This window comes from Myotis nattereri, assembly GCF_964212035.1.
Source record: "Myotis nattereri genome assembly, chromosome: 3".
Lineage (NCBI taxonomy): Eukaryota > Metazoa > Chordata > Mammalia > Chiroptera > Vespertilionidae > Myotis > Myotis nattereri.
In genome coordinates this window covers 44924949-44948908 of record NC_138077.1, presented here as the reverse complement: position 1 = coordinate 44948908, position 23960 = coordinate 44924949, and the positions used below count along the sequence as shown (strand labels likewise).

At 41.8% G+C, this 23960-nt stretch overlaps 1 protein-coding gene and 2 pseudogenes across 3 annotated transcripts in view; all 3 read right to left on the bottom strand.

Moving 5' to 3' along the window:
* LOC308515342 (kininogen-1-like) overlaps positions 1-6851 on the bottom strand; it is a gene marked incomplete at its 3' end in the record, with an annotated part of 44460 nt that extends 37609 nt beyond the window's left edge. Inside the window, exon 1 of the mRNA XM_081085971.1 lies at positions 6519-6851. Within this exon, the coding sequence (XP_080942097.1) occupies positions 6519-6713 (195 nt within the window). The 5' untranslated portion in view covers positions 6714-6851. The remainder of the gene's footprint in view (positions 1-6518) is intronic.
* A 2908-nt stretch (positions 6852-9759) lies between these two features.
* Positions 9760-16397, bottom strand: LOC308515340 (histidine-rich glycoprotein-like; annotated as a pseudogene). Its single transcript has 2 exons — positions 16389-16397; positions 9760-10550 (listed from the first exon to the last, which is right to left on the bottom strand). The product of its transcript is annotated as a histidine-rich glycoprotein-like (transcript).
* Positions 16398-16732: 335 nt separating this feature from the next.
* Positions 16733-21571, bottom strand: LOC308515339 (histidine-rich glycoprotein-like; annotated as a pseudogene). Its single transcript has 4 exons — positions 21380-21571; positions 19431-19547; positions 18515-18605; positions 16733-16909 (listed from the first exon to the last, which is right to left on the bottom strand). The product of its transcript is annotated as a histidine-rich glycoprotein-like (transcript).
* Positions 21572-23960: the final 2389 nt, after the last annotated feature.

Below are 23960 nucleotides of genomic sequence, written 5' to 3'. Positions count from 1 at the left end.
CATTTTAAAACCCTGAAAAGTTATGCAGCAAAGCTGTTAACATGATGCGTCTCAGTGGTGGATGTATGGTTATCTTTTATTCTCTTTTTTTTTTAATTTTTTTTATTGATTAAGATATTACATATGTGTACCCTCTACCCCCCCCCCCCCGCTCATCCCCTCACCCCCCCGTTGTCCGTGTCCATTGGTTAGTCCTATATGCTTGCATATAAGTCCTTTGGTTGATCCTTCCCCCTTGCCCCCACCCTCCCCTACCTTCCCTCCAAGGCCCGACAGTCCAATCAAAGCCTCTCCGTCTCTGGATCAGTCCTTGTTCATCAGTTTATGTTGTTCATTATATTCCACAAATAAGTGAGATCTTGTGGTATTTATCCGCTCTCCAGTTCCATCGATGCTGTGGCAAATGGTAAGAGTTCCTTTTTCTTCTTCCTCTTCTTAAAGAATGCCTTTCAGCATTTCATATAATGCTGGTTTGGTGGTGATGAACTCCTTTAGCTTTTCCTTATCTGTGAAGCTCTTTATCTGACCTTCAATTCTGAATGATAACTTTGCTGGATAAAGTAATCTTGGTTGTAGGTTCTTGCTATTCATCACTTTGAATATTTCTTGCCACTCTCTTCTGACCTGCATGGTTTCTGTTGAGAAATCAGCTGACAGTTGGATGGGTACTCCCTTGTAGGTAACTGACTGTCTTTCTTTTGCTGCTTTTAAGATTCTCTCTTTATCTTTTGCTCTTGGCATTTTAATTATGATGTGTCTTGGTGTGGTCCTCTTTGGATTCCTTTTGTTTGGGGTTCTCTGCGCTTCTTGGACTTGTAGGTCCATTTCTTTCACCAGGTGGGGGAAGTTTTCTGTCATTATTTCTTCAAAAAGGTTTTCAATATCTTGCCCTCTCTCTCCTTCTGGTACCCCTATAATTCTGATGTTGGTACGCTTGAAGTTGTCCCAGAGGTTCCTTACACTATCTTCATACTTTTTGAATCTCTTTTCTTTTTTCTTTTTCGGTTGGGTATTTTTTGTTTCTTTGTATTTCAAATCTTTGACTTGATTCTTGGGATCCTCTTGTCTGCTGTTGGATCTCTGTAAAATATTCTTTATTTCAGTCAGTGTATGCTTAATTTCTAGTTGGTCCTTTTTCATGTCCTCCATGGTCTCACCATACTCCTTGAGGGATTCATTAAATTTATCGGCAGTTTCCATAAAATTCTTGACAAACCTTATAAACGTGGCCTTGAACTCTATATCCAGTCTGTCCTCCTCCGTTTCTGACAATTGTGACCTGTTTCTCTGTCTCCGCATTTTGGCTGCTTCCCTGTGTTGATAGAGTGTCCCTGCACGCCAGGTGTCCTGTAGGGCCCAGTGGCTCAGCCTCCCCAGTTACCTGGGGTGGACACTCTTGGTGCACTCTTGGTGCCTTGGTTGATGTAGGATCACTGGGAGGAATTGACCTCCAGGCCAATTGGCTGTGGGAAGCAGCTGTGTCTGAAGTGGGAGAATGGTCCCCCTCTGACCACTGGGTACAGTGGCTCCTGGATCTAAGGAGGTGCTAATTCAGCCCCTGCCTGAGGCCTCACAGCTGGGCCACGCAGAGGCTCAGCTGTGAAGCAATGCAAGCCGCTGCGGGGCCTTGGGCCTTCTCTTGGAAGTTCCGGGTCTGGCTGGCCCGGCTGCAGTTAGGTAATTATCAGGTTGCAAAGGGCCGGGGCATTCACATGCAAAAGCCTCTGCCGCAGCCTGGGTGGGGCGGGGTCTCAGGGAGTCAAAAGGCCAGAGAAAGAAGCAATGGCTGATTCTCCGCGCCCGGAGTCGCGCGTCTCAGTGTCCCGGTAATGGCTGCAAGCACCTCTGAGGGAAATCCGCCCTCAAGTTCGCCCGCTGCCGCCTGAGAGAGCAGCCGCTCCCCGTATGTGTCCTGGGTCCCCAGAGACTTCCCAGAACCAGAGATCAGAGCAGTCGGGAGCTTGTGATTCAAAAAGACAGCCGCGTCCTCAGGTGCCACCCCCTTTCCGCGCGCGCGAGCCGCTGCCGTACCTCTGCACTCAGCCTCCGCAGCTCCTCTGGCTCTCAGCGTGCTTTTCTTGTCTTCTAGTTGTAGAAATTACACTCAGCCAGCCTTCCTGTTTTTCTGGACGATGTTTGCTCCGTCCTTTGGGATAATTTTCAATTGCTGTGGGAGGCGACTATTTCCCGGTGTTTATCTATGCCGCCATCTTAGTTTCTCCTTTTATTCTCTTCTTTAATCAAACATTCCTAAATGTTCTGACTATTTCTTGAAAAGAAATATATATTACTTTTACAATTAGAAAACAAACCAACAAACAAGAGTACTTTCTTTTTTCGTTTTTTGAAAAAAAAATGTTAACAGGTATCTCTGGATAATGAGATTAGTTAAGGGTAATTTTAATATTTTTATTTGGTTTGTTTGGTTTTCTATTTTGTTCTAACATGTCATAAAGTAATAAATAAAGCTTTTAAAGCTCAAGGTACTGAGCTAGATGAGCTTTTTTTATGCAAAATCCTGGCATGGTGGAGCAACAAGAGACCTGAGAGGTGCTGCTGCCCAGCCCCTTACTTTGCAGGTGAGAGAAAGGAGGCCCAAGTAGAGAGGGCAGAGCTGAGGCAGCCTCCCACCTTGGAAAGGCAAAGCCAACCCAGACCCCGGGTCTCCTGAGTCCAGGGGCAGTGCTCTCTCAGAGCCTGCACTTGTCAGAGTATTTGCATCTGAGAGATGATGGAGTCAAACAGGATAGTTCCGAGGTTTGTTTCAGGTCTCAGATTTAGATAAAACAGTAGGTGATAGTGATTCTGTGGACATTTTAGAAAAAAAAAAATACCTAACAACAACACATTTGCCACAGATGTCAGACAATGACGACAACACCAATAAAACATCGCCAAGGGCACCAGGACTCGCATGACTACAATAGCTGGTAAAACAGAATGGCTCAATGTCACTTTCAGAAAAAAAATAAAAATAAAAAGCCCACTGGGCTTTTTTTCTTTAATCGCATCATGTCAAATGGATGGATTTTTTCTTCCACCGAAGTAAACTATCACAGAGACATAGTGAAGTCCATTTGAACAAACTATTGAAAGCTTGTATTTTTTTAACTTTCCTTTTTTAAAAAAAAAAAAATTGTTTTCTTTTGCATGACAAAAGACTTCTAGTTTAAAAACAGGGTACATCAAAAACAAAAATATCCTCCCTGTGTCCCATCTTTATTTTCACCAATGCAAGAAATCCTTCTGGAATATCAGCACCTGATTAAATATGTATCAAACCACTAAACTTACTTGTTAATACATATTCTGTTATGGCAGAATAACCAAGAATTTCCCCCAAAGAAGATTTTAATTTTCTAAATATAAAAGGGCCTAAGAGGATCCTTTGAGAAGAAACAAAAATCTCTTATGCCAGGTTTTTTAGGCTAAATATGGATAACACACTGGCAGCTGAAGAAAGCTGAAACTATAAATAGAACCAAACTAAGAATTTCTACATTTCTCTAGAAAACAGAACCAGAATTCCTTTTTAAAAATGACTCTGTGGAATGGCTTCGCTTCTATATTTACCTAATATTGTAACAGTAAAACAAACACAAGAACTTTAAAAATAAAAATAATTGTTGAGTTGATGACAGCTCAACAATGCTGGAAGCAGGACGTTTACATGTGCACTTTTGTTTAAAAGTCCCACAGGTTTATTGATTAAGGCTGGACAGCAAGTCGTATGATCCTATTTGATGCCTTTTCTACAGTGTCCAAGATCAGAATACGGATACAGCCAAAGACTGGGCCCCGACTTTCAGGAAAATGACCACAAAGAAGAAAATCAGGGTAGTTATTTAGTCCCTCTAGTTAATTGTTTGAACTGGAACAACAAAAGGTGGAAAACAGGGACTGCAATGAATTAAAGTAGTTGGAAAAGTTGGTGGAGAGACGCATGGTGTACGAGTAACATCATTTGGGATGTCAAGGACAGTGCAAAAAAGAGCATCTATGGGACCAAGTACTTATAATGTCCTGTGGTGTCACTCCCTCAACAACGTTAGGTTATCTGCAGGCGATAATAAATAGATTCATTATGCAATAGGCAGTGTGTCAAATATGCATTCGTCCTGTGGAATGAACCACCACAGAGATACATGATACCATACACATTCTTTAAGTGCTCTTGTGTTGTGTCTGATTTGCTTGTTTTCAAAGCTAGGCAGGCAAACTCTTCCCGGGGATGTCCTTGGAGAGAAGAGTGGTCCACTGAGCCTGGTTTGTTTAATTTTTCCTTTATCAAGAGATGATGATTGACATCTGAGAGATGCAAATCAAAACCACAATGAGATACCATCTCACACCTATCAGAATGGCTATTATCAACAAATCAACAAAGGGCAAGTGCTGGCTAGGATGTGGACAAAAAGGAACCCTCCTGCACTGCTGTTGGGAATGCAGCCTGGTGCAGCCACTGTGGAAGACAGTATGGAGTTTCCTCAAAAGGTTAAAAATGGAACTCCCATTAGACCCAGTAATCCCACTTCTAGGACTATATCGCAAGAAACCAGAAACACCAATCAGAAAGGATATATGCACCCCTATGTTCATAGCAGCACCATTTATAATGGCTAAGATTTAGAAACAGCCTAAGTGCCCATCAGCAGATGAATGGATTAAAAAGCTGTGGTACATCTACACGATGAAATACTATGCTGCTATAAAAAAGAAGGAACTTTTAGCATTTCCAGTAGCATGGATGGAACTGGAGAGCATTATGCTAAGGGAAATAAGCCAGTTGGAGAAAGATAAATATCACATGATATCAATCATATGTGGGATATAATGATCAACATAATTAATTTGATGAACAAGAATAGATCCAGAGACAAATGGTGGGGGGGGGGGGGTAGAGAGCAACCAAAGAACTCATATGCATGCATATTAGAATAACCAATGGGACACAGACACTGGGGTGGTGGGGGCTCTTCCAGGTGGGAATGGCTGGGAGGGGGTGTGGTCAATTGGGGGGAAAAAAGACAAATGTAAAACTTTAGATAATTAAAAAAAATGGGGGGAGAGATGATGATTGACTTTAAAGAGAAATAAAGCTAAATGTTGCTTGATTTTGATTTTTTTCCCCTTTAAGTTGCATCATTCTGAATGTTTTCATATAAACAACAAAAAATCACAACTAAACCCTCTGCCGCCCCCCCTCCCCTACAACCTAATAGTTTTGATGCATCCAGTTATATTTCTTGGAATCACATATCCTGTCAGGATTTATCTTCAAACTGAGTGTATCCATCAGTGATAAAGAATATTCTAAACCAACTAGAACATTGCTGTTACCCTTGATGAATTCAGCCATTGGGACTTCATGGTAGATATTTTATCTAATACAGTAGAACTATATTAATTTATTTTCTGACTCCTCTTGACATACCCCACTGTCCCTCATTTACCCTAAATTAATTGAGGTATAATTTATAGAGGTATATTTATTGAAGTATGAGTAAATCACATATATTTAAAATATACAAAAAGATGATTTGCTATATGTATACATTGTGAAATGATTAACACAAATAAACTAATTAACACATTGTCACCTCACATAATTACTTCTTTTGTGTGTGTGGTGAGAACTCTTAAAATCTAGCCCTTTAGCAATTTCAAGTATACAATACATTATTATTAATTCTATTCAACATGCTGTACATTAGACCCCCAGGACCTACTCATCTTATTTTTAAAAAATATATTTTAATTGATTTCAAAGAGGAAGGGAAAAGGAGCGAGAGATAGAAACATCAATGATGAGAGAGAATCACTGATTGGCTGCCTCCAGAACACCCCACACTGGGGATCAAGCCTGCAACCTGGGCATGTGCCCTGACCAGAAATTGAACCATTACCTCCTGGTTCATAGGTTGACACTCAACCATTGAGCAAAGCGACCAGGCTCATTTTATAACTGAAAGTTTGTACTCTTGACAAACAACCCCCAATTTCTCCCACCCCACAGTCCCTGGCAACCATCCTTATACTTTATGCTTCTGTTAATTTGACTTCATTAGATTCCATTTATATGTGAGATTATACAGTATGTGTTAGACATACTCCCTTAAATACCTCCTCCCCTTTGAGGTCTGGAGGCCTTTATATTTTAGTTTAAGGACAGTCACCCAGTAAATCCTCTTGCTATGGCCTCACTGAGTTCCTGGATTTTCCCACTCAACATAATGCCTTTCAAATGACTGCATCTACCTTTCTTTAATTTCAGCCTAGAATACCTGTCCTCTGATCACCCAGGAGGCCAACCTTGGAGGCTTGAGGACTAGTCATACCCTGCCCAAGTCCCAGCCCAGAGAGTGGGGTTGGTCTTTTCTAAGAGCTGTAAGCCTCTACCTTTAATTATCAGGAATTTTTTTGTGATGTGTGTGTGTGTGTGTGTGTGTGTGTGTGTCCTGGGTTCAAGTGATAGCACAAATCCCAAATGACCTCAAGGTTAAATTCAATTCACTCACCGTCTTGTTGCTTTCGGTTATGCGGTATAATACAAACTGGTTGCCACTTTTGCTTCTATCATTGTATTTCTTCAGAGCTGCATCCACAGCCTTAAATACATCCTCATCATTGCAGTCAACTTCTTGTGGTTGGTCCTCTTGGGCGAAACTTGTTAGCAGCCTGGAACAAAGGAAAAGGATGGCAAGTAACTTCATGATTTATCAGTCTCCCTCTGGGAGTTTCACCAAGAATTGGAAGCTAACTTGGAGGCTGATGTTAACCCTTTTCAGCCTCTTATCTCTTCTCTCTCTCCTCTCTCTGCCTTAGCACTTTAGGGTTCCGCCTGGCTTCCTGCTGCCCTCCACTATTTGCCCTCTTATAAAGACAAATTATCAAGCAGATCTCAGGCTGGAACATTACAACACTGGGTAGTTGACCTGCTTGTTTCCATTTGGGAGGCATGTGTGAGCACATTTCCAGGTAATTGCACAAGTTTGTATAGAAAATCAGAGTATAATCCAATAAAGGAGAAAAAAAAATCAACCGCCTGTTATTCCCTTTCTCAAATGACTTTCCCAAAGCTATTTATGAAGGTTACTACATGTGACAACAATGCAACCATGAGGAGACACCTTTCAATAAAATTTCTTTGCACTCCTGGAGAGCACATGCACAGGGACATAGTGAGTACAGGGAGTCTCACACAGGACATTGGCATGACTGAAAATAAAAAAATGGGCATCCTATCTGGTCTCTGGCCACGCCAGCATCTCTCCACTCAACTGGATCTGCTGTAGAAAGGAAAATGTTCCCCAGGGTGGAGGAGACAGGGGAGAAATGTAAAGAGAGATGGTTTGAGTGAAGCCTCCTTACCCTGTCCTTCCTTCTTGTTTCTGGTTTGGTGGACTTTATAGGGGTCTTTCATTCACCAAGCCTAAGTGACCTTTCAGATAAAGTTAGACTATTCAGGGAGAGGAAGTCTAAAGGTAGGTTAAAGATAAGGGCTAGTAGATGTTTGCCTTCAAGTCTTACCCTCTACCCCCCCAAAAAATATTTGACTTCTTTGTTGATCAGGTACCTAGCTTGGCAAGCCAATCTCCCTGAGAACCTTTGGAAAAGAGGGATCAATGGGGGCTGAATGATGGCCTTGTAACAGAGTGGCAGGAACATGAACTTGGCAGTAAGCCCAACCTTGATTCTCATCCAGCTCTGCTACTTAACTGCTAAGTGATCCTGAGCAAATCAGGGTTATATAGCCTTTCTGGGTCTCAATTTTCTGATCTGGAAAAGTGAGATATCATAATATCTTATGAGGTTTTCTAAGGAGTAATGAGATAAAACATGTGCAGAGCCTGGTAATTAGATCATATAAATTATATCTAATACTAGTGGCCCAGTGTACTAAATTCATGCATGGGGAGGGGGGATTCCCTAAGCCCAGCCTTCACCCTCTCCAATCGGTGACCCTTTGGGAGATCGGGCCTAAACCCGCAGTCAGACATCCCTCTCGTAATCTGGGTCCACTGGCTCCTAACTGCTCACTTGCCTGCCTGCCTGATCACCCCTAACTGCCTCTGCCTGCTTGTCTGATTGCCCCTAACAGCCCTCTCCTTCCTGCCTGATAGCCCCTAACTGCTCTCCCCTGCCGGCCTGATTTTGCACCCAATTGCCTCCCCTGCAGGTCTGGTCGCCTTCAACTGCCCTCCCCTGCTGGCATGATATCTCCCCGAACTGCCCTCTCCTGCTGGCCTGATCACCCCTTACTGACTCTGCCTCGACCCCCACTACCATGGCTTTGTCTGGAAGGAAGTCAGACATCCGGAAGATGGCTTGATGACCCGGTCTAATTAGCATATTACCCTTTTATTAGTATAGATAGATTATATAGTATAGGATTGCTTAAATGGTGGGAGGGGGAGCTTTTTCAGCAGGAGGAGATGCTCTTGGCAGACAAAAACACATAATCCCTATATCTGGACTGATAGCCAGCCATATGCTCTATAGTGTAATTAAAAAATTGAACCCCTTTCTTACACCTTACACCAAACAGCTGTTGCCCTTAAAACCCCTCCTCAGCCCCCACCTTAGATTCTGCCTTTGCAGTTCACCCAGATTTGGTTCTGATTGGTCAGTTTCATGTAGCCTGAAAGACAGCAAGATCCTAGGGGGAGATGAATATGGTATTCTTCACAGTCATGTTCATCAGTAGTCTTAAAGAGACTCCTGCATCCCCAGTTTGATTCAGAAGAAGCAGATACACTAGACCAAAGAGTGATGTGGGCAGGGTAGTAAGCATTCCTTAGCAGAGGGACCTGGGGAACCAGTGAGAAAGAATCAGACCTTCTCATGCCCACCACCCAAACACCTGGGACTATGTGAGACTCTTGAGCTGTGGCATAACTTTGTGTGGGGAGGAGCAGGGAGGGAAAACTCTAAGAGGACTGAGGTTAAGTTTTCTATTATCCCAGCAGGATGGCAACTTGAAATATAAATTAATGTTTTGAAAATAAAGTGATATTTCTGGGGCATTTGAATTTATGGTCATGATTCATGCCTATGAACTTCTTTGAAAATTATATCCTGAGCTTTGTTTGCTTCATAATTAAATTTAGAACTTATTTCTCCAAAAATAAAGGTAATATAGAGAACTAGAAATAAGAAGTAGGGGAGAATTTGGATCACTTTATAAGAACAATCCTTTATATGACAATACATGCTTTCTTGGAGTGCCCAGCTACAGCATAAGTACTAAAAGGGGAATGATGCTAGAATTAAAGGAGTTGAGCCCAGGAAGTAAAGAAATTCTGAGGATCAGAGATTTGTCTTGAGTGGTGTAGTAGCCAGTGAGAGAATTAACATTTGACTTGGGACACTAAGATTTTTTCCTCTCCTCTCCATTTTTCTTATTCTTCTCATGTCATCTCCTCTCCTACACACATTTTTTTAAAATATATTTTATTGATTTTTTACAGAGAGGAAGGGAGAGGGATAGAGAGTTAGAAACTTCAATGAGAGAGAAACATCGATCAGCTGCCTCCTGCACAGCCCCCACTGGGGATGGTCCCGCAACCAAGGTACGTGCCCTTGACCGGAATTGAACCTGGGACCCTTGAGTCCGCAGGCCGATGCTCTATCCAGTGAGCCAAACCAGTCAGGGCAACACATTTTGTCCTATTGGGAATATGAAAGTTAAGATTACAATAACCTGTAATGTTGCATTTATTATTGGTTACATTTTATTTATGGTTCTAATTCAGAACATTACTCATTCTTCAAGAAACTCAGATTTCGTTTTGGAAATGTCTCTTCAAAACACTTTGAAACTTGTGAAAATTCACTATTGAACATCCCTGGACATAATTCAGAGGCTGATTGAGGGAAGGGCTGATTTTCTGGCTTTAGAGGATAGTTGTGGTTTGGCAATGAGAAGCTGGGAAAATTGGCTACAGGAAGAGGAAGAATTTCACCTTTCTTTAATGGAGGGAGTCGGTAAACATATCCAATTTGTCTCCATTTTAAGGGAAAGTGTCCTTTGCCTGGACCTCTTTCTTCTGAGTGCCTAGGTTGGTGAGCCATGGCCCCAGTGATGGTGATCTTGGGGACCTTGCCTATGGGGTGGTGGGTCACAGGGTCCATTGTCATGAAAACCATGGCCATCAGGATGCTGTCCATGGGGATGGTGTCCATGGGGATGGTGTCCATGGGGTTGGTGTCCATGAGTATGATGCTCATGAGGATGATGTCCATGGGAATGGTGCTCATTGGAACTATGATTATGAGGGGGTGCATGTGTGCCATTGGTGCCAAAATGGAAGTGATGACATCTTGAAGGGGACAGTCTTGAAGGAGCTCCTGCTTGAAGTGGTGGTCTGTCTGAGTAATTTTTGTCATCCAGAGGAGGTGGGCATCCAGGTTTATGTGACTTATGGGGATGGGTTATCTCTGGATCTATTGTGTGTAAATGAAGGCTTGTGAGCAGAGGAATGCCCATGGACTCCAGAGTGGAGGGCATGGTCCAAATGGGGTTGAACATCACTGATGTTTCTATGTTCCTGGTGAAGGACACAGAAAAGTGACTATCATCATGTAAAGAAGAAATTAGATGTTTAACCTGATTTAATTCAATTAAATCCATACTTTTGGATTGCAGAAATAAATTTTTAAAGTAGAATATCAAAGAAGGGTTCTCAAATTTTTATCGAGGCAAGTTGGCATTTAAAATACAAACAAAAATCATCATCTAGCACCATCATTTCACAATAGCAATAATATTATATAACAACAGTCAGAAAGATAATCTCAGAGTAAAGGATGGTTCTTTTATATGTAATGTTACACCACAAAAATTTTCTTATTATATTTATTTTTTTCATTTTCATATAAAGTGATAAAATTATATTACAGAATACTACTCATCTGTAGATCAACATTTCAAAAACTTGTGCCTTATAATTTAGGCTCTCAACAGAGTTATGAGACTGTATGATATAAGCATCTCTTACTCCTTAAAAGATGAGCACTTGACCTCTTCACTATCCTTATTCAGGTTTTAATATTTTTAAAAAATCTGTGCAGCCATGTCCATGGTGATAAACCTGCCCCCCTTCTTGGTTTGTCCCATGAATATTTGAATTACTTTTTTTCTGATATAAAAAATACTGTGAATAATATTTGTGTGTAGAACAAACGTTTCTACACAGATATTCTCATACAAATTTGTTTTGTATTTTATTTTACATATCTTTATATAATAAACTAGAGGCCCAGTGCAAGAAATTCATGCATGGGTACCGTCCCTAAGCCTGGCTGGTGATTGAAGTTTGAGTCTCTGGCATGGAAGAGCAGGTCCCAGCTGACCTCTGGCCCCTGGGCAGCACCTGGGCCCCTGGGTCCCCACTTGCCCCCCTCTCCCTGAGTCACGGCGCCCAAATCCCCACACTGAGATGTGGTGAGTGCAGCTAGACACCGTGGGCTGGGGTGCAGCACGGGCCTCTGAGTCACCCAGAGGCACTGCAGGGAAGCCAGGCGAGCAGCGTGCTCTCTCCCATCCGGACTCAGCAGACCAGCTCCGGAGCGAACCCACAGTGAGCCCAACCTGCCCCTGTGGTCCCTGAAGCCTTTTGGGGCTGGCAGCCTCCACTGCAGCCCTGCTTCCAGTGCCTCCTTGGCCATGCCCACCATGTTCCGCACCGCCCTCTGGTGGCCAGTGCACATCATAGAGAGCAGTCAGACTCACAGTGGAACTCCTGGTCAAGGGAACAATATGCATATTTAGGCTTTTATTATATAGGATATCTTCCATTGATTTCAGAGAGGAAGGGAGAGGGAGAGAGAGATAGAAACACCAATAATGAGAGATAATCATAAATTGGCTGTCTCCTGCATGCCCCACACTGGGGATCAAGACCACAACCTGGGCATGTGCCCTGACAGAAAGTCAAACCTTCACCTCCTGAGTCATAGGTCTAGTTCAACCACTTAGCCACGCCCACCAGACTCCTGTTCTTATTTTAAAGGAGAGAGAATTAACACTCCAGAGGTCGACTTGCCCAAAACAGCCAAGTTACCCAGGGGCAGAATCGAAGGGAGGGTGGGGAACTGGTTCTAAACACGCACTCATGAGGCCTCTGTATTATTGGGTTCATCCAGGGGGGCGGGTGGACATACACTGTCTCTGGCTCTTCAAGCGGCACTTCCTCGAGGCCCTAAGATTCCCCGAATGACCCCCAACCCTCCCTACCTGCCATCGGAGCTGAGGAGGGTGGAGGATGGGAAGGGCCATCTGTGGTTCACCTGGGAGGGGCATGGGAGGGAGAGGGAGGGGTAGAGCTGGGAGCATCACAGACCCCAGGTGGGAGTAGAGGCAATGATCTGGAAACTGATCCCCCTGTCCCAGCATCTCAGCAGCGTTTCTTTGCCCAGAAGCACTGCAAGCATTGCCTTAGGCTGTGGGACTTAGAGCTGGTCTCCGCAGTTCTGTTCTGTGGTATGGGATCCTCTCTGTCCTGGAAACTAGAGTCCGGGAATGGAGTCGGACCACCTGGGCAAGCCCTTTGCATTGGACCCTGAGACCTTTGTGTCACGCATGACCCAGTTAGGGGCACAGCTGATCTGTGTATTCACAAGGGGGCTTCATTTTCCTAGTTTTCAACACTTGCTTTCCATAATACTGTACATTCTGTTTTGTTTTGTTTTTTGTACCAAAAATAAAACCATTTGCTTGTTTCCAATAAGTACTTGTCATCACTGCAGAGAGCTTGGGGGTGGGGGGTGGGGGTCTGGAGGGATGAGGGCAGCCAGCTGGGAATGACCTGCCTCCTGGACCTCAGGGTGGGAGGCTGGTCATGAACATTCCACATCCCTCCTGTAGAGCTAAAACTAAGGTCTGGGTTTTACAGCCAGACCCTCGAAACGGACGCCCCCTGCCAGCAGCTGTCAGAGACCCTGCCTTCCCAGGGGCGAAGCAGAGCATGGGCCTCCTCCCCCGACACCCCCTTCCACTCCCACATTGTTCCTCACTCTCTGTTAGACCAATTCTACTGCAGTGAAGACCTGAGTTGCCTGTGTCTAGAGAAAAAGAAGAGTGGTGTAGATGAGAGATTTGTACAACTTTAACCAAGCACCTTGGAGGAAAGTCTTGGAAAGAAGGGAGCCATTATAAAAACGGGTTTGCACAGACCCTGTCATAGAGACTGTCTTCTGGCCCTACCCTAAGTTCCGAGGCTATGCCCCAGAGATCCCTAAACCCAGCTGTCAAAGTTACAAGAGGAAAACTCATTTTTTGAGGCTATTGCTAAGCAATAATATTTTGAGTACAGCCCTACCCAGTTTGGTTCAGTGGATAGAGCATCCGCCTGTGGACCAAAGGGTCCCGGGTGCAATTCTGGTCAAGAGCACTATCTTGTTTGCAGATTCCTGCCTGGCCCTGGGCCCTGGTCAGAGCTTTTGCAGGAGGCAACCAATCAATGTGTTTCTCTCACATCGATGTCTTTCACTGTCTTTCCCTCTCTCTTCCACTTTTCCTAAAAATCAAAGGAAAAATATCCTTGGGTAAAGATTAACAAAAAACAACAACAAAAAAGGATTTTGAGTACAGGTTTAGAGTCAGAAACCCTATGCTAATCCTGGCCTCATCATGTACTAGTTCTATGAGATTTAGGTAAGTTGCATAAAATTTCTGAAACTCAGTCTTTATTTCTAAAATGAGTTCAGTACTATCTACCCTCAGGTTGTGGGAGGGCTTAGTTAAATGAGATTATGCTTTAAAACATTTAGCAATGAGCTCCTTTTCTCCAGCCTCCATGTTTCTGCACTGAGTTTGTATTCTCCACACCACTATAGTTAAGGGTTTGTTGGGGTCAATGGGATGGTCACAGGGCTCCAACAAAGCAATAATATATGGAAGTGGCTTTTAAACTATAGGTTGCTATAAAAATGCTGCATATCATTCATAACACTTCCTGCAGGCACATGAGTATCAGTTTATACATGAGTACGGGGAAATCCCATTGGCCTGAGCATCTTGGTTGTGAACATTAGGCAAGACCCTTACTTTACTGAGTCCATTACCTTCCCATTTGTCAAATGTGGTCACTGTGAGGAGTGAATGAGATGAATTGAATGAAACCATCCATGAGTATAGGTTCTTAATACCTTCTAGTTATTAGTTTTAGCTAAGTCTTTAATCCTAATGAGTTAAAAAAACAAACGAACAAACACCTCATTGTTAAGTTGGTATATATCATGTATATTTATAAAATAATATTCTCAGTTTTATCGCCATGCCTCAGTTTACCCATAGGTAAATCTGGAATAAAAATGCTATCTAGTTCATAGGGTGGCGGTGGGGGTAATAGGCTAATATGTGTGTAAAGCCCTTACAAGGGTATCTGGCACATAGTAAGTAGTCTCCAAATGTTATTAATATTTCACACTCATCTATTATACTCACATTATGGTGCCTGCGAAATGGTGACTAGAGCAGTTCCTCACAGAGAAGTCAATATAGTAATTGGTTCTTCTCCCTCCTCTATAGAACAAATTTGATCAAAGCAGTGTCAGGAACATTTTTAAAAAGCCAGTAGATACCTACTATCCATTATATTGTAAAGGCACTATCAGGATTCACCAATATGTGCCATTTTTTCTTATTGCCTCTGCCTTTTTAAAATTTATCAAGTGATAAGATGAATACTATTTGATTGAAAAGGCTCAGATAGTACAGACATAATCAAGCATAGTGTGAAAAGTCATTCTTCCTGCATCTCAGCCTCTTCCTCTCAGAGGTACCACCATCATTCATTTGGTGTGCTTTTCCTTCTAGCCTTTGTCTAACTATGTTGTGTATATACACATATATCTAATTGTTTAATATAAAGGGGATCATAGTCTAAGTATTGGTCTATAACCACTTTTTTCCCTTAGCAATATATCTTGAAACTCTTCCCGAGGCGTATAGGTCCAAAACGTTCTGTTTAGTCCGTAATTGCATTGTATTTATCCCATTGCTTGTATGCACCACAATCTATTTCACTTTGTGGTTTCAAAGAACAAGACAGCATGAACTAGCTGTCCCATAGACTGCTGTGGGGGAGGCACTGGAGAGCCTGGCCGGGGAAGGGCTGGGTGGCTCTAGCCACACCACGGGGCGTGGGGAGGAGGCTGCTCTGAGCCTCGGTTTTCCATCATAATACAGGGAGGTTAGGACTATGATTTTAATGACTCATAACCCTACCATGCTCTCCTGCATTTTGCTCTTTTTTGTTTGGGTTCCCCCCCTCTCTGTTGATATCACACTCCCCACAACTCCAAAAATTAAAAAAAAATTTCAGGAGGGCAGTTCCATGTTGTCTGCTGCCTGTCTCTTGAAACGCAACCGGGATCCCAACTTAAAAAGCAGCTGGTGACTGGCACCAGCAGCCCAGGGGAGGAGGCAAGAGGGTTGGTCAAGAGGGGAGCATAACAAAGGGGTCCAAGAAATTATTGGGGGTGATAGATATGTTCACTATCTTAAGTGTGGTGTTGTATTCATTGGTATATACATATGTTAGAAGTATCAAATGGTATACTCTAACTAAATATGTGCTATTTATTGAATGTCAATTACACCTCAGTATAAAGTATGGTACCTATTTGCTTTGCTTAACAATAGAAAAGTTACTTTGATTTTCTGAGTTGTATAAATCATCCCATTCGATTGAATGCCTTATTGGTTGTAACGTGACTATCCCATTGATTGTGATCTTACTGGTTATCGAAGCACATTCTTCTGTACCTGGGAAACAGGACAGCACAATTACCCTAAATTGTTTTAGTGGCCACAGGTGGTGCGTTCCAGCTGCCTCAGTGGTCCCGAGACCAGAACAGCACAATTACTCTAAATTGTCCTGACAACTCAGTGGTCCGGAAACCCGAGGGCTCTAGATAATGTGTCTCTATCAACCCAGTGATCCAGAGACCCAAAACTGTAATTTAGATAACATGCCTAAGTTTAACCCAGGTTACCCAAGGGCTCTAGATAATGTATTTCTGTCAATTCAGTGACCCCGAGACCTGAAACTGTAATTAACATGCTTAATTCTGCTTCTGTAATCTGCTTTTTTGTGAGCCAGGTGCCTCATTCCAAACCCTGAGATGTAATCAATACCTGTGTGACTTTTTGCCTATATAATCCTGGAACTGTGACCAAATGGCTGCTATGAGATTTGGGAATGGCCCCTCATAGTCCCGGATTGCAATAAATGTGACTCTTTAATTTGACTTCTTGAGGCATCCTTCTGTGATTTGTGGGGTACACTACAACAAGTAAAGTTGCTATTGTATTAAAACAAACAAACAAAGCAGCTGGATTTTGTGGTTCTCTGTCTAGCTTATTTCACTTGCCATCATACCTTCTTCATTGTCACAAATGGTAAGTTTTAATTCCTTTTTATGCTGAGTAATATTTTATTATAAATATATAATACATATTCTTTATCTAATCATGTATCGGTAGGCACTTAGGTTGCTTCCATATCTTGCCTATTGTAAATAATGCTGAAATGAATGTATGGATGCATGTATCTTTTTGAATTTGTGTACACATGAAGCTAATATTATATTGAATGTTACCGATAAGTTAAAAATTATAAAAATAAAAATCATCTGGCCCAAGGAGACCAGTGGGGAGAGGGTCAATGCAACTGAATTTTCTCCTGTGAGGTTGGAGCCTGGGTCCTCAGACTCCAGCTGGACATTAGTGGAAACTCACGCCTCGGCTGACTCTCTCCACTTGGTCCACTCTGAAAGAGGCAAAGTCACCATTCTCCTTTTTGTACATCTCAAGGACTTTCTCTGCTGTTTTCTGTAGACCTCAGTCTCCTCAAAGAAATCCAAGAGTACAGGGCTTTAGTATTGGCCAATGCAGAAAAGACTGGAAAAAGAAATGGTTGTTTTGTAGCTAAACAGCATTGTCAATGCCATGAATTAATACATATATGCATGATGGAAACAATAACAATAGCTCCTGTATTACAGATGGGTGAATTGATAAAGTCAATTCATAAAGTGTGACTATTTCAATAAATTCTTCCTATCTCTGCCAAGGAGGGAGAGCATCATTTGCCGGAAGCCGGTCCATCCTTGCTGCTTGACACAGTCGCTGCAGAAAAGAAACATCTGCAGAGCATATGTTTCAAGGGACCTGGCGTATATAGCATACTGTTCTTAATATGTTTGCTCCCCTTAGCGCTGTGTGTTTTAACCAAGGTCACCTCTCCAGAAAGGTTGTTTCCCCAGGTAGGAATTTTTCCCTGAAGTCAGGGAGGGGATGCCTCTCCTAGAAAGGTTGTTTCCCCAGGTAGGAATTTTTCCCTGAAGTCAGGGAGGGGATGAAACTCTTTAACTAAGTGCCAGGCGGGTAGTTAATCACTACAAACAATCATGCTTAAGCTACATAATCTTTACTCCCTGGAATGGAGATAAGAAACTCCCTAACCTTTGTAATAGAAATTGACAGGATTAAAATCAACTGGGATAAATACGGATGTAACAAGACAATAAACAGCAGAACCTCTCTGGAGATCGAGACCAGAATTTGGCTGGAGATCCTGGCTAGGCTGCTGATCAACTGAACGCTGTCTCCGTGTCATTCCTTCTTCGCCGACTCCGTCTACGCCTTTGGGAACCCCTGGACCTGCTGGGGATGGACCCCGGCAATCATTAAAATGAAGTTTTGCCCAGAAATAGAAGATACAGCTCAGTCTTCTTTAAGGCAAACTCCTGTAGGAGTTGCTTGGCTGTTGAATTTTTGTATATTGAATTATGCTGAAATTTGTTATTTTTAAAGGAACTCTGTGATAATTCTTTTGGGGAAAGTACATAAAAAGAACACTGGTGGGGCAGGTTTAAGTTCACCATATTTGGGGTGTTTTATGAGGCCAAGCAATTTAATCTCTTTGAACCTCCTTTAACTCTAAACTAGAAAGTCTCATAATCTTCATAGTCTTGTTATGAGATTAAATGAGACTGCTGTTTAAACTGTAGCATTAATACATAAGTTTTACATGTTGAAGTCAATATATTGCTAAGTACTTTGGAAGTGTACTACACAGAGCATCTTATTTAATACTAACGAAGACCCAAAGAGCTAATATTAATATTAGCTTTATTTTACACATGAGGAATCCTTAAAGAGGTTAAGTAACTTTCCCTCAAGACCATGCAACTTGTAAATTATGAGATTGGGATTTGAATTCAAGCCAATCTGACCCCAGACAGAGCCCATGTTCTCTATAATGATGCTCTACTGCCTTATGTAGCTCTCTATTTTTACATATTTAATTTTGTGAAAAATGTATCAATAACAGGGGAAACCCTCTTGCGACTCTTTTCAGGAGAGAAAGTAATAATCAATTCCATGAGCATAAGTAGAGTTTACTTTTGATATGTACATCATAGTATTGTATGTTAAATACCACTGTATTATTGAAGTCTATATCTATCTAGAACTAAGTAGTATTTTAACAGATTATCATACCAGAGCTTGTGGTACAGTTGAAGTCATTCACTGTAAGACCCTGAAATTCACTCAGATGTGTTGTAGCTATTGCCTTAAACTGTCCAATCACCTGTAAGAAAGAGGAGTTTATCATTGTGTACTGCTTTCTTCGGGTTGAATATGAAGACATAAAAAAGTGATGCAATGTACTTTATTATCTTATAAAATTTATTTGTGGTTCCTCAATAAATCCTCTTTCAAACCTGTATTTTCTTAATCTGTTTCTGTGAGTTAGATGCCATAGCACCCAAAACACTCATGAGAACCACAGATAAACTGTTTAAACAGATCATGGCCATATCTCAAACATTTTCAAGAAGAAAAAAATGCTAAATTTATAGGTATGTAAGTGTCTTATTTTCTGGAACTAAAATATTAGATCTGTGCTTTTTCATCTTTGTGGTCTTCTCCTGTGGCAGACAGCCTGGAATCTGATTACCCATGTGCAAAGCAGCACAAGGTCCCATTCCTCACGATAATTGCAATTAATCCCTTTTGGCTACTAGTGCTCAATGGACCAGTCTTCATGGGACACAATTACAAGTTCATAGGTTCCAGACCCATAGACTGTCAGGGCCAGAGAGGACCTTAGAGTTTATCTACTCCAACCTCCTCCTCTTATTTTACAGATGAGGAGATGGAAATCTAGCAACATTAGGCGATTTGCCCAAGGTTATAGCTGGTCATGCTATAACAAGCCCCACTGAGATGTCTTGAACTGGGTTCCTACGTATGGCTCTCAAGAGAATATTACTCAAGGTCGACATTATCTTCATGAGTCAAAAGACAGAAACTTCTCTTCCTCTGTTGCTGTGGCATACAGCTACCCTGGGACAACAGAGTAAACAGAAGTCAAGAATAATAAAAAGAGGAGAATGGTACAATGTTTACTTACTATATAAGATGGATATCTAGAAATATCTGGCTCACAGACATCCCAGTGTTTCCTGGTTTGGACTATACAGTCAGATTCTTTCACATCTAAGACTAAATAATAGACATCTGTGGATTCCTGAAAAATTCCAAGAAAGCAACAGGTGAGTAACACGTGGGAGCCCAGTATGTTTTCATTAGAAACAATGTCTTGATTTCTTAAACAGAATTTCTGTTCCTTTCCAAATCATTGCAGATGTCTACTTTGGTGTCATTTCATCTATTTATTTGAATAAATAGCTTGAAAAAGTTACTTGCAAATGTTCTTTTTAACTGGTCATGATGTTACTGCTGTTCATGAGCTTTAAAAAACAATCAGTAAATAGCACCATTTATTTGGGCGAAAATGTTGAAGGTGTAAACCTAGAAATTATAACGGATGACAACCACTTCAGGAGCTCCAATCTGTATGCACAATTGTGTCCTCTCACCCAGCTCTTTCCTGAACTTGACTTTTTGCCTTAATTTCAACTTGCCCAACCCTAAAATCAGCTCTTCTATTACAAACCATCTACCTCTCTCAATTTATCTTGCCTTTTGTCAATGACACCATTAATTATTTCCTGCCGTAGACTTTGGCTTAAAAAAATGTGACATCAGCTTTGATGTCTTTCTTTGCTTTTGCTATCCAGTCACCAGGCCTTGAATGGTCTTTCTTTGAAATGTCTCTTGTCTTTTCTTCATTCCCATTGCCATAAATCCCACCGCCTTGGTCTGTCTTCATTTCCTCATTCCTGAACACTTCATATAACTTTCTAGTTCAAGCCCGTGCTTCTTGCATCCATTTCCCCAGGTACACTGTGCTCCCTGACCCCACTCAGAGGTAGCCCTGGGCCAATTCATCCTGTGTTCTATAATGTGGCAGAGATCCTGGACTGGGACTAGTAGTCACTAAGTTGCTGGTTGAATCCTGAGGCCCTGCACTCATTTTCTGCAACCTGTAGAGCCTCCACATCTAATACTCTAACAAACATCAAGTTATCTGCTTGTCTTCTGTGGTGCTCTATTGTCTGACCTAACTGATTTTAGTGGTTCCTCCAAAGGGTAGGTTATTCTGGGGAGTGGGGAAGAGAGGCCTCCCTCCTTCATCTCTATCAAGCCCTCAAATCTATTCCAAATAAGTATATAATCTATGTCAGTGATTTTTAAATTTTCATCTCATGGCACATATAAACTAATTACTAAAATTCTGGTGCAAACACACACAAATATATATATTTTTTGCCGATCTGACAAAACAAAGGAATAATTTTGATTAATTCACATTGGACGGCTTTGGTGTGTTGGCTGTTTTTCTTTTTTCATTTAATAATCTAAGGGACAAAAGGTCAGTGTCCCTGACTAAATAGTCAGGTATTGCATGATTTCTTACCCACATCAAGTTGGTATTCCTGAAATTTCCCTGGAATGCCTGTACCCCAACCCATCTTTCTGTTCAAATCCTGCTTCATTTGGATTTCTCCAAATGAAGCATTCTCTTATTCAATGGTAATAGATCTCCTTTCATTAGATTGTCCAGCATCTATAATACTCGGTCACTTAAATATATCCTACCTTATACAGGGTGTGTGTGTGTGTGTGTGTGTGTGTGTGTGTGTGTGTGAATGTGTAAGCTGATTCTCATTTCTTTAAGAGCAAGAATTACAGTTCATTATAATTTTACTCTTACAGCACTTAGCATTTGATTGGAGTCAGCATCAGTCCTTATAAGTATTCAAAAATTGATTCATAGTCAAGGACATACTAATAACTGACATTAAATTGAAAAAAAAAATAAGAACATTCTAAAGCAGCAGCAGAAACCAAACAGAAAACCCTGACCAAGGCCATTCCATTGTGCAAACCAGTAGAGTCACCCTTGCCCCTGTTGCATGGTTTCCCAACTTAGCTGTGCCATTGGCAATTCCTTACCGCTCTGTCCAACTGGGCATCAGTGACACCAAGCAACTGAAAAAGGTAGCCATTCGAACATCCTTTATTGATCAGGTCTAGAGCATTCCTAGCCAGGGGCTCAGTAGCATTGAAGTCTATGGGACTCACAGTGTAGGAATATCTAAGTGTGATCCAAAGCATGGAAAGCAGAGCTGCAGTGAATGTCTTCATTTCGTTAAAACAGGAAAACCATCCCTTGCTATAGTATATCACAGCAGAGAATTTTATACAGACTTTTTAAACACACACACACACACACACACACTATTGATTAAAGAGTATTTATACATTTTTGTTGTGTCAACTGAATGTTCACTGCCACAACCTTTTGTGGCAGGGGTTCAGGATCTGAAGAAGGGACTGACGCACAATGGAAAATACTATACAGGAAATATGAATTTAGAAGGCAAGGGGGGCCAGGTGTAGACTTCACTCTTGGAGAGGCAGACTGAAGCCTGGCCTTATCTACTTTTTATTCAATTTTAGATACACATCTTGCCCTCAGTTAAGCACAGCAAACAGGTAGCAGACAGACCATCTCTAAGGTCAATAAAGATCAATAAGGTCCAGTACACATTTATTTTGAGGCTATTAGGTCAGTAAATTTCTTTGAGCCACTGCTATCTCAACACTGCCCTGCTAATGCCCAAGGTCCATCAGCCTACGTGCATTCGTATTGGGAAAGTGGTGGCTTCCTGCTTCTCCCCCTTTTTGTTTTCTTAATAAATCTTGAAAAGTGTATGTCGTCTGTAGGGCTTGAATCCTTTTAAGAATCTTCATTCCATATCTGCAGACTAGAAATGAACATATAAGAACAAGAACGAAACAGACAATAGTGGTTATGATAAGATGCAAATGTAAGGAGATCCAATGAAAAGGACTGAGTTCTTTTATGTTCTTTTTAAATTGCTGCCAGGCATCTAAGGAACTAGTTTGTAGTAGGCTTCTTTCTGGGCCATCAGTTCCTTATGGGTCCCCTTCTCAATCACTGTCCCCTGTGATATGACAGGAACAATATTCAAGTCCTGGAAGGTGGACAATTGGTGGGCAAAGACAATGCAGGTCTGACCTTTGTCCTGGGCAACCTGTACCATTGCACAATTAATGACTGTTAGTGTGGCAAGGCTTCTTTACAATCCCCCAAGTCATCTTTGGACTTTCCCCTCTGTCTCATTCTCCTTCTATTTCTTATCTTTAGCTTATTGCTTGGGACGACTACTATCTTTGGCTGGAGTAGTCAATTGTCTGCAGCCACAGGTACAGGATGAGGCTCCAGATGCAAGGTCCTCATTAGTGTGGTGAGTTCCTCTCTGAGGTCCACGTTGAAATTTAATATACCTTGCAGAAATCCACATGGGCTTGGAGGAGTTTTCTGGAAATACACCAGCATATCCTTGATAAATAGTTAACAAAGGGACCCTTCCATAAACCAGACTCAGGATCTTTCCATTTAACGACACCATTTTCCTTTGGCTTATTCTGACACCAGAGTAATTCCATAGGTGTCTTCCCATCAGTGTTACAAGTGAAAAAATTTAAAATAATTAAGGCTTGGTGTAGTCTGCTTACAGATTTCACCACTATTCTCCCTTTTTGTTTTTCAAGTTTGGATTTTAGCCACTAATGGTGTTCTATAATTGCCTGTCTTTGGTAATTGTATGGTACAGTGGGGCCTTGACTTACGAGTGTCCTGACTAATGAGTTTTTCGAGATACGAGCCATCTCTCGGCCAATTTTTTGCTTTGAGTTGTGAGCTAAAATTCGGGTTACAAGCCAGCTTCAGATACCCCACCGCTAGTTGGCGCAGCGAACGTCACAGTAAATGCCACAACATCAGCCCAGCATCACGTGTCTCACTCATTCACTTTTTGATTTGACATACGAGTAATTTGAGTTACGAGGTCCGTCACGGAACGAATTAAACTCGTAAGTCAAGGCCCCACTGTATTCCCGTAATGTGCTGAATTTTCTACTTTTTATAAAATTGCTGGAAATGACAGCTTGTGTATGCAGGTCCATTATCAGTTTTAATAATTTTTGGAAATCCCATGATGTCAAAAGCAGCCAGGCAATGATTAATGACCTGTTTTGCCATTTCCCCTATAGATGCAGTGGCCCACAAAACCTTTGAAAAGGTGTCTACAGAGACACACAATGCCCCAAGACGTCCAAACGGAGTGTAGTATGTTACATCCATTTGCCAGATATGGTCCCTTATCAATCCTCAAAGGTTAATTCCTATTTTAGTCCCTTGAGGCAGATGTAACATGCAAGTGGGACATTCCTTGATAATGTTTTGCCTGCTGTGGAGTGATTGAGAATTTTTTAGACAACATTTTGGCAGGCTGATGTAAAAGCTAATGAGATTCTGTGGCCTGTTTTAATAAAGCAACCATTGATCAGCATATGCATTTCCTTTTGTTAAAGGACCAGGCAGGGTGGTATGAGCCCTGATATGAGTAATATAAAAGGGGTATTGTCTTTGCTGTACAATTTGCTGTACCTGTTTAAATAGTCTAAATAGACTTTGGTCACTGAGCCATCTTAATTGAGCAATCTC